Source organism: Labrus bergylta, chromosome 1 (assembly GCF_963930695.1).
Source record: "Labrus bergylta chromosome 1, fLabBer1.1, whole genome shotgun sequence".
Taxonomy (NCBI): domain Eukaryota; kingdom Metazoa; phylum Chordata; class Actinopteri; order Labriformes; family Labridae; genus Labrus; species Labrus bergylta.
In genome coordinates, this window is record NC_089195.1 from 8,562,016 (window position 1) to 8,573,725 (window position 11,710).

Below are 11,710 nucleotides of genomic sequence, written 5' to 3' on the forward strand. Positions count from 1 at the left end.
GGCTGTGGGCTTATGGCACTTCCGGCGCTTCTGCAGCCAGCCTCAAGTGGAACCTCGAGGAACTGCAGTTTTTTGTACTTCCGCATAGGCTTCATTTTTCGAGACCGGAGGTTGCCCCTTGGTTTGGTGTCGTTTACTTTGGTGCTTTTTTAGGAAACATCACAAATTTCTCAAATCTGATGGTAAACCTATGAAGAAACCATCCTGCCATGTACTAAAGCACTGGTGCTGATGTACATGAGGATGAGGAGAAGAGCGCGCTATAACCTAAGCCCATTTGAAATCCTCCTTCCAGCACCACCACATGTCGGCGTCGAGCAGCCTACACATGCATTACCTTCTTCCTCTCTCTGTGAAAATGACATTCTGAAATACTGTCTTAACCTGTCCTCCACCCTCTCCAATGTCAGAAAGCAGGTTGCATCAGCAATCCCACGCCCAGCCACGGGTCCCCTCCACTCGCTGCAGTCAAGTCCTTAAACGGTGGCAAGGACCCTTCCAGTTCCTCCTGACCACCCACCCTCAAGATAGCTGAGAGACCCACCCGACACCACTCCACCGCAGGCCCAGCCTTCTGCTGGGTGAAGTGCTAGCAACCTCTCCCCTATTTGGTCATAGACAAACCAGCTGGACGAACACAATACCCAGCCAGAAGAAGCAGCCAGAAGAAGCAGCCATCATTGAACAACGACGCCCTTGGCATCCAGGTGCGTGTGGCCTCCACGGCACCACACTCGCCCTCTTCCTCATCACTGGAGTAGTCACCTCCCCTATTTTTTGCTCGAAGTCCAATCCAAGAAACAACCCACCACATTGCCCTTATGGCCACCATAACCCAACCATGAAACTAAAGGGGGAGTGAGAGCCAGCACATCAGTCAGGTTATCGAATAGGAAACTCCCACCCAGCGGTGTTTCATCAAGTTAGACCCACAACACCTCTGGAAGACTTGGCAGCAAGCTCCGGCGTCCCAGAGCCACCCTCCTTAATGCAAGCTCTCAGCGTCCATTATACCCAGCTGAAGAACTTCTCTGAGCTATTGCGTCCTTCTGTAAAAAAGGCCAAACAAACAAACAAACAAAAAATTAAACTATTCCTGGTGCTAACATTACACAAGAGAAAAACAAGAGTTGAGTCTGTAGAGAGTTTGTAGAAACAGGATAAACTATCCTCTGACTCACAGACCATAATACTATGTCAGGCCTCAGGCTAGTGAAACTATTTCCTGTGGAACAATGTGTTTTCAAATCCACCTGCATCTCCCAATCACCAGCACCCTTTAGATAGCCTGACTCCTGCCTACCTCCCTTACATTTCTCTCCCTCATGGACAAATTCAATGGCTGCACTATTTGTACCAATACATCAGGATTTCACCTGCCCCCTTCTACTTTCTACTCCTCTTATTGTTACAAGAGTGATTTACATTAAAGAAAAAGTATAATTTGTCTGTGATGGTCTGGTTTCCTTTTGTAGGTATTGAAGAGGCTTCAATGTTATTTTAGTCTGTTCAATAACCTTCTGAATGTTAGAATGTAATCTGATACCGATATATCGGCCGATATCTTCCTTAGATCTATTTTTAATCTGTAGAAATAGATCAAAATATAGATAAAAACATTTGTGTTGATCCCTCAAATGCAGATCCAACCCAAATACACTTGTGGAAAAGATAGACCAGGTAGACAAGATGGTCACTGAACTGGAAAGTAACTGAGCATGAACTTGTATCATCACTTGACACTCAGGAGAGTGATCATGCTTGTTATAATCCATATAGCGCCCTCCACTGGTGAAAGAGAACTGCTCGTGAATGAATCTAGTAATATCGGTGCATATCTACAATAAAATTAGCCGATACCGATAGTCACTGGATATATTTTAAAAAAACAAAACCTGTGGCCCCCAAGCGATTCTAACACGACAAATTTGGCCCGCAAGAAAAAAAGTTTGGACACCACTGCTCTAGAAGATACTGATGTTATGCTATTAGCTGAGGCTTTAAAACTTTTAAACCCCTGATAAACAAGATGGTGAATACTGAAGTGAAGTAATTCTACAGCAAGCAAGAAAAACAAAACACCTCAAATTAGTTATTTAAAAAAATCTTATTTGAAAGGGAATTAAAGACAAACTCAGTTTCTCGAGAATTTTACTTGAAGTCCCCTTCACATACAATTCTTGAGAAACTGAGTTTGTTAATAGAGGAAGTTTAGAGAATAAAGGAACCAAGACCATTTATATCCATATAAAAGGTTAGGTGATGTCTAACCGGAGTTGCTTCACGGCCCTTTGAGCGATGATTAAGTTGTTGCTTGCATTATTGTTGGACATGGCGACGACTGTCGATGGACAAAAAGTTGAGAGCTACTTAAAATGAACATGAACGGCTGGGCAGGAATTAACCCTGACTGCTCCAAACCCTGAACCCGACTGGGGAACGTTGGTCACTTTTTTTGTCAATAAAAGTTCCATGGGATATGTGGGGAAAAAATAAATCAACATATTGTATTTTTCTAATATTTAATCTATCTACATAAAATACCTCTTCATGCACAGATGGGCAGGATTTGTAAAGGTTAAGTCTGACATATTCAACAATCAGTGTAATCTTTTTTTAAAGTGTTTATTTATAACACCTGCAAACTTGCAGAATAGGTTACAGTTTTCACCTAACTTGGAAAATCTGTCATTAGTTTAATAATCTACTTTCAAACAACATTGGTTCAAGACAAATGTAATTTAAAACATGCTGAAAGAACATATAAAGTTATATATAATGAAAAATTAAAATCATGTCTGCACCCAAAATGACCACAGCAGTGAAGAAGAGTTTGGTAACATGTTTTTTTAATACATTTCATTATTTCTTTGTTATTGTTGATTTGTTACACAATCATTACAAAGGACAGAAGAATCAGAGCAGACTGTGTGTGAGTGTGAAAAGTTTGATTATAAAAGGTTAAACCAGTTTTTAAAATAGTTTCATGTCTTGTGCATAAGAGAAACGTCTTCATGATATGACATTATGGGATGTGTTGGTGTAACCAGCTCACTTAGTTGACTTGTCCCCTAAAGATTAGGAAAGAGATATAAGAAAAAACATGCTTGTTATTTCCACACAGTTTATTGTGTTGGGACATCAGCCCTCAGACTAAATCATATTTTTACTCACAAGCAATTGGTCCAATGGTGACGCGGTCCATAGCAACAGAGCTGGAAACAGAGCGATATTTCCTCCTTTGACAGGACTTCATGGTGGAGAGGATACAGAAAGAGCAGATATTGTCACTGTCCTTTTTTTAAGCAGCAGTGATTATGGATGAACAACTCATTGATGAAGTGAACTGTTTGACTTACTGGGACACAGTGAAATCTCTCTCGGTCACACAGGCTTATGTTGCAGTGAAGATAAATGGCTCTATAATCGTCCTCCAGCAGGAAGAGCAGGGCAGAGAAACGAGCACGCAAAGACATGCCGCTCTCAATCACAGACACCTGTCGGGCATCGGTCGAACACCTGGCAGAGAGAACAAAAAGAGCTCACCAAGTCCATAAAGCATATTACACTACATCTCACTTTTCTCCATTTCAGTTTAACTCCACAAACAATGTTCTGAGTCTAAAGAGAAGAGGGACACTCACTTGTTCTGGATGAGAGAGAATCGCTGGTAATAGTGAGGATCAGATGAGTGAGAGGCGTAACATTCCTCCAGAACAACAACAAATCTGAGCTCTCTTTCTGTTACAGAGACACCCACGTACAAAGGTGAACCCAGTGGCAGGTTGACCCCTCCAGCTGGGAAAGTCTCAGTGAAGGCGGAGTTACGGAAAAGAGACATGACGGCACTGGGTCCGGCACCAGATCCTAAAATACCCCCTGAAGACCTGCAAAGAAAGTAAGTTTGAATTGATGTTCAATTAAACATCTTAAAGGGGCTATATGTAACTTTCAAAAATACTGCATTCGTAGTGACACTGCAGGCCGTTAGGTGAACTGCACCAGTAACCTGTTGCTCGCTCTCGCTCACGTGTTCGTCATTCGTGCTCGTACGTACACAAACAAGCATCATCATCGGCCACGAAACACTGGATATTTACCGGCATAAAGTTTACAGAGGAGGTAAGTGGTCATAAACATGTGAGAGTCTGTGAAGGAGTCTGTGTTCTGCTTTAGGCCGGTCGTTTATTTGTACTAACAGATTCCATATTAGATTCATTCTCCATCTTACAAACGACATTCCCGACATGCACTACTGTTGATCTCTGTAAGCGGAGCGGAGTGTTTTATACAGGAACATAGATAGACAGTGAACATTTACTTTTTCACATCAGTTAACTGTTTGCTTATTAATGGGCAATAAAAAACGATTTATACATGTAAAAAGATACATATAGGACCTTCAATTTTGTACAATCAAAATGATTTCTGAATAATCTGGTTTTGTGGTTGTAGTAGTTTATGTAATCATGCTGATACAGACAACAGGCAGTGGAATAAAAATGTTCCTGTCCAGAATAATTTGATGATGGTTTAGGGTAGGACAAAGCGAGAGAAGAGGGATCGACTTTACAGTACAACAATGGGATTACTCTGGGATAAATTCAAATAGCTGACTGTCCAACAAAACGTGTGTTTGGACCTCACTCAAACACTTTATTAACGGGCTTTAGTGCTGTACAAAGCATGTTTCTCTTTTTCATACAGAAAAAAACCTACACTGTAGGCTATGTTGTTATTTAAAGTGGGTTATAGGTTAGACATCCTGTATACTCATGCTGCTGACACAAACCCTACAACACTGCTTTCATTCACTGTGGTACCATCACATTCTTGGTTTAATATTGCTATGGCAATTTCCACTTTGAATTTGATTTAAAAAAATATGATATCACTGACTTTTTGATCAAACCAGCACAACTGTGTTTTTATTCATCAAGCCTGGTTTTTGTTTGGGGAGGGATAAAAGCTCGAATTAAAAACATCTGCAGGACTAGCCCTACCAAACCTCTCTAACTACTACATAGGTGCCCAAATAAAAGGAGCATTTATATAAAAGGAGCATGTGCATTCACAAATTAATGCATATTTACAAAAGTAACTAATCTTACCTCCGATAGAATAGACAACATCTTCATTAGCAGTACATTAAGAGCCTGGGTAAAAGTTACACGAACAAAGCAACTCCAAAAAGACCTGGTGTACTTGAGAGAAATTGCAAGTGACAGAGACTTCAAACCAAAAACAATAGATGATACAATTAAATTATGGGCTGAAAAATGGCTGACCAGATTTATCCAGTTCATTAAAAACAGGGTGCTGGATAAGAAGCTACTTAACAAAAATAATGGATAATAAAACTCATAATGATGTACACATACACGTATTGATACACCAGGAATGTTTTATTAAGGATAGGGCCATGATGATAAGAAATATTTTAATATTTTGACCACTGAAGGTTCAGATCCCCTCCCCTTTAATTTTCCATTTGCTGACTGCTTTGTATTTTTTTAACATCTTCATTGCTGTACGTATTTGCCATCTAAAGATTGCGTACATACAACAAAGGCCTACCCGCTGTTTATATTAGGTACAAAATAAGTCACAAAACTTAAAATATGAAAACAATGAAGAATATAAAAATGATCTTAGTAACAATATGAATTGTTTTCCTTGCTTTATCTTTATTTTTTAAATGGCAAATGTAGTGTACATTTTGTCTCTAACTGACAACCTTCTTTTTTGATATGCCAAAGGTCTAATGGGGCCCCCTGGTGGATTATCTATGTGCTGTCTGTAACTAAAGGAACTCACTGAGGACATGTGTATCAAAAATGATTCACCTGGTTATATAGTTAATATCAACATTAGATCTCAGAAGTATTATCAGGTATTAGTTAAACAGTTCACATGACATATTGACTAGTGCATAGTTAGTAACAATCAATAAGAGGGAGGCTACTTACGGCAGGAATGGTCTGATAGCCACATTCAGGCTGGTGTCTGTTTCCAGGGGATACGCACAGGAGAAGGGGATGCTCACAGGAAGGTTAAAGGACCCATTGATAACAGGGTAGACAAATAAACTGTTGGAGTAGATCGCATGTGTGCGGTTGGTCTGAAAAACGGGTTGATTGAATTAATGGAAAGTACAGACATGTAAACTTTAGTTGAAGTGCTGTGAGCAGCTGCATTAAAAGCATTACCAAAGAGAGGGAGAAAAAACTTCCCTACAGGGGGGAGAAGCTATATTTAAAATGTTTTAAGATAATGAATAATGAGTCCCTGTGCACCTTAAATTTAGTCTCAGACCAACCAAAAGCGATAAGGTTTAACTTGGAGTACAGTAAAAGAAGAGGGACAATAGGAAAAAGTATTTTAAAGAGGTCCAGATTTTAACATTTTTCCATTAACTGCATGTTTAAAATCAATTTGAAGGAAAATAGCATGACAAAAGAAAATGTTGAAATTAAGTTCCAAAGGAAAAGCTAAGAAATAAAACAACAACTAAGTCTGTACCGTCAGAGTGTTTCCACAGGCACCTTCCACAGCGTCTACTTCATACCACACCGTGTTATTTTGTACTCTGGCCCAGGAGCAATTAAGAGATGCCAAGTTGCCAGAGTATGGGTTCAAACCTGAGGTGAGGTCAGCCAAATCCAGCCCCATTTGAAGTTTATCAGGGCTGCAAATTAGCTGGTGATCATGCAGTGCAGAGTCTGGAAATAAAAGAATAAAAGGAAGAGAACACAATAAAAATTATCATGCATATATCCTGTGAAACTAAATCACAAACTCTGTAAACTGTCGCTTCACTATGAACATGTGAAAGTAAATCATTTTAGTACAACTATTGGAATTTAAAGAGGACATATTATGAAAAATCCACTTCGACAGTGTTTTTGAACATATATTTGGGTAACCTGAGTGTCTACTGACCCACAAAATGTGAAATAAATCCCTCCAGTCCTTTGTTTTCTGCAGGTAAGTCTTACAACACAAAGAAAAATCCTCCGTCTCAAATTTGGTCTCCTTGTGATGTCACAGTGGGATTCTGGTAAAAAATATACCCTCCCCTCCCCTGGTACCTCGACCAATGGACTCCACCCCCAGCCTAGAACAAAATTCTTGCGCAGATCTGCCATTTTTATTCTCGTTACAGAGGAGTGATGTCTACAGGGAAATCTCAGGGGGTCATTGCATTTAAAGAGACACACACACCAAAACGAAATGTTCTGAGAGAACTGGTTTATACAGGGTCACAAACCTCCTCTGGTGCTTGATTCATGTTATATTTTGACCAAAGCACAGCACAGATGTTTCATTTGGACCACAGGGGACTGTTTGAAAAGGTGGAAAATGGATATAATATGTCCTCTTTAATATGAGCAACAAGAATTGGCGATTACTTAAACAAGAGTAAACATTAACCTTCACAGACGACACTGGCATCTTCAAAGTGATTACAGTTGTGGACCCCAAGCCCTGGATGTCTGCACTCTGTTATTGATGTTTCATTGCCGGAACAACCAACATCATCCAACCAGATGGGTCCACTGCCCGGACCAAAAGTTGCATTTAGTAATGCTGAACGAGGAGGGCCACAGTCCATCTGTCTACACACCACGTTAGCATCACTGAGGTCCCAGGCTTTGTCACACACTGTCCCCCACCGACCATCATGGTAGACCTCCACTCTGCCAGAGCAGGACTGGTTCCCTCTGTTAACCAGACGGACCTCACCCTCAACTGCTGAGCTGTTGTCGGGTGTTGTGGTGGAGGGGATATTGACCTGACTGGCAGAAGGGGTCGCTGTACTTGGATCAGGTGTGGTTGAAGGATCTCCAGGAATTGTTTCGTTCACCTCTGGTTACAGTGAAAGCAAGGAGATACTGTTGCTTAACTAAAGGAACATTTTAAATCAGAATTTATAAGAACAGGACAATAGAGTCATTCTTTAAATAACTCATTTAGATGAAAATTTTAAATCTCTTGTTACAGACTTAATGTTACAAATGGAACAATACCTGCACAGTATGCAAGGTAACAGTTGCTTGGCGGCTCAAGTTTGTAGACAAAGTAGTTTCCATAGCAGAGCTTGACATGGATGGTGTGTGAGGAGAAACGACAGCAGCTTCCTGACCATGAGTTACACACAGTACGGTTCACAATCTGACCTGACTGTGTGGGATGAGGAGTTGTTATCCACAGAGGAGCATGGGTTCCACACCTGTTTTCAGCCACACACTTCTCTGGAATATTAGCACTGGTTTGGCCCAGAAACAGCCGATACCAGCCTTGCCAGTCAACATTTCGGTCACAGTGTAGGTTCTGGGTGGACGTGTTATTTGTTGATCGCCAGTCATCATTCAGCACAGTGTACTCCTGGCAGGGGTCAGCACACTGGAGAGTCCCATTCTTTTTGACACAGTCTGTGCCTGAAGGACACACAGTGGAGCCACAGCTGAACTGGACAGACTGGAAGGAGGGACCTGATGTGGAGCTGGGGGAAAACCCTGGTGGTGCAGAAAAATGACATCTAAACTGTTAGTATTTAAAGGTCCCATATTATGATTTTTCTGGTTTTATATGCCCTTTAGTGTGTTTTCCAAGTGTCCTGTGCATGTTTAGGCACATCTATGTGCATAAATTCAAAGTCCACAGAAACGCAGCTTCTCCTACCTCCTCCTGTTAGCTGCAGCATTAGCTGCATGTAACGTTGGTTCTAGCCCCCCTCGATAAAAATGTGTCAGTCCAACGTCATTTTCAGTGTAAGATCACTGATCTAAGTCCATTGGCTCGTTGTGGCAAGCCCTGCAGCTCATGTTGTTGACACGAGACGCGTGCTGAGCAACTGACCAATAATGACAGAGCGGATCGGAAGACCAATCAGAGCAGACTTGGCCCACGTGGAGTCTAACAGTGGGGGCTCAGCAGAGCGTAGCTGATGGACTCAGAGCGTAGAGGGAGCAAGGAGGAGCAGTACATGAAAACAGACACTTTTTTCGGACTTTAGCTATTGTGAACGTACAAAAGTAGGTACATAGATTAAATATACGAACCCCAAAAAGGGCATAATATGGGCTCTTTAAATAATGTAAGAATAGCTGATATACATTATCACTGGGGTGGTAAAATGCAACACTAACAGAATTAAATATCATAAGAATTTTTAGCGGGGTAGGCTTATACTGTGAAAAAGTTGAGTATCACATTCTTATTAATTGGTCTTCAAAACCCCCACATATATAGCGCAATCAGTTTGGTTTGTGTGTCGGGAAACAAATGAACTTATTCATTTGATCAAATGCTTTTAATTGAAGCACATGACAACTCAAATAGGAGAAAAGATACATGAGAAAATGAAGTCAGATGGTTTACCTGATGTTCTTACAGTAAAACACTGTAAAAGCAGGAGTAAAAACACACCCCTAGGCACCGTCATTATTGCCCACATCCACGATATTGACTTTCTGAAAAAGAAAAAAAGGCATGTCTGAAACCACATTTTCAACTAGAATCACAGCCATGGCCTTGGCAGCCATCGCTACCACAGTCTGTTTGGCAGCTTTTTCCACTTCCAAGCAGCAGCTAACATTTTTGAAGTACTTGAGCACCACCTGTAGGTCAACTGTTGGTGACTGTTGTCGCCACAGGAACAAGTTTCCATAATAAACAAGTAGTATGGAACTCTGGGGAATCGAACCATAATCATCAGATTACCTGAGTAGCTGTTTCACCCACTGGGCTACAGAGAGACAAAACACCATCAAACCATACCACACTATGGGGCAGTGACAAAACACTGGAAAATCTTTGGTTTTTAGACCTTAGACTTTAAAAAAATGTTGAACACAATTGTAAGAAATATAGAGAAGTGAACTTACAAATGGAATACAACTTGCAGCAAACGAGTCATTTATGAGTATATGAGCCTTGAACACAACATTTTTGATGACTGACCAGACGGTGGCGCTATAGGATCATTTATGAGTATATTGAGCATTGTACAACCAGTAACCACATGGCCAAGTTTGAATACTATAGCACTTTTAGTTTTTGAGATATCAGCTTTTTGATGACTGACCAGATGCTGGTGCTATAGGATCATTTATGAGTATATTGAGCATTTTACAAGTAACCATATTGCCAAGTTTTAATACTATAGCACTTTTAGTTTTTGAGATATCAGCCATTTAAGATCTGCTCTATTTGATATTTAACATTTAAAAATTTCAGTTAAAATCAGTCAAACATTTAAGTGTTGAGAAAAGCAAAAACCTTCACAGCACACATGACCTGGAGTCAGCATGCTAGTGAGTAGCTTATGTAGTTTCTCAGGAATTGAATACAGTATCTTCGAGTTAGGTGGACTTGCCAGCAGCCTAAGTCACTGCGCCACAGTACAGACAAGGATTCAGCATGCACTTTCACTATATGAGGCAATGACGTCACTTGGTGAAAACTCTTTTCAAATTTAAACACTTCAAATTTCAGAATTTGATCGTAAAATTCTGAAAAAAATCATACAACATCCTGATGCCTTCCTGGAGGCAGTTGACAAAATGATCAAACATTAAGCGAAATAGAAAATGTTTTGTTTACAGTACTGATTACAGTAAAACGTTTGCTGTCTTTATAGGCACACTGTTTAACCGATCTTTTCAGTACCATCCAAGGAACACTCTTTGTGATTATTATTTTAGAACGGCTAACTTTTAGCAAATTATTATCATTGGTAGCATAACGCTTAATTTCTCATCATATGGTGGCGCTATGAGTATCATCTTTTAGTATGGTAAACATGGTACCATTAGGAACCATAATCTGAAGTTTGAATACCACAGTACTATTAGTTTTTGAGTTATGAGCTTTCAAAATTGTGTCCCATAGGGTTCCATTCATTTTTTTACAGTTTAAAATATTCATATTAAATCACTGAAACATTATAGCATCACTACAAGTACTAGCAAAATTCTCATCACCTAGCTTTACCATTTCCAGTTTGAACCATGTTTCTAGCACAATTAGTATAGGAGTAGATACCAGCCAAAAAAAGGAGGAATAATAATAATAATAATGATAATAATAAATTATAGAAATAAAGAGCAAAGATGCTGCCAGCTCTCACACTTGGTTTAGAATAACTAATTATTATAAAGTAATTTATTACAAAAAAGAAAGCACTTAAGCCTTCCAGTATACTAGGTCTATCGTTTTGCATTAATATGTCTGACATGTCACAAACCTAACGAGAATGTAGAAAACTCAACTCTGTAGAGCAGAGTTGCATATTGTAAACTTACAGTGCAGTATTCGGTTTCACCATGATGAGTCCTGTATGAAGCACTTCTCGTCAATGCCATCAACCCGCGTTCACACTCCTTTTAACCTGCTCGCTGAAAACACTCCCCTATTGGTTTGTGGAGTAGTTTCCTGGTCACATGGTTTATTAGACACGAGAGCCAAGATATGTCAAAGACTATCAACCACATTGATGAAAATGCATTATTTGTTTATACAGTGTCAGATTTAAGATGTTCACACCTTCTAGAGCCAATTGTGTCCGCTCCCTAAAACTGCTATAAAAAGTATAGGCCTATAAAATCTTTTTTTTCTTTTCAATTTTTTGGGGTTCAATCTTTTAATCAACTTCAGTCCTGATCAAAACTGTAAAATATTCCATTATTTTAAAGATTTTAACCCT

At 39.9% G+C, this 11,710-nt stretch overlaps 1 protein-coding gene across 1 annotated transcript; it reads right to left on the minus strand.

Moving 5' to 3' along the window:
- Window positions 1-2,655: 2,655 nt before the first annotated feature.
- Window positions 2,656-11,377, minus strand: LOC114921829 (pancreatic secretory granule membrane major glycoprotein GP2-like). The gene is made up of 10 exons (XM_065953054.1): window positions 11,310-11,377; window positions 9,385-9,476; window positions 8,031-8,519; window positions 7,435-7,869; window positions 6,523-6,722; window positions 5,970-6,121; window positions 3,645-3,887; window positions 3,360-3,519; window positions 3,175-3,250; window positions 2,656-3,071 (listed from the first exon to the last, which is right to left on the minus strand). The coding sequence occupies exons 1-10, from the start codon at window positions 11,330-11,332 to the stop codon at window positions 3,052-3,054; spliced, it is 1,890 nt and encodes a 629-aa protein (XP_065809126.1). The 5' UTR covers window positions 11,333-11,377; the 3' UTR covers window positions 2,656-3,051.
- Window positions 11,378-11,710: the final 333 nt, after the last annotated feature.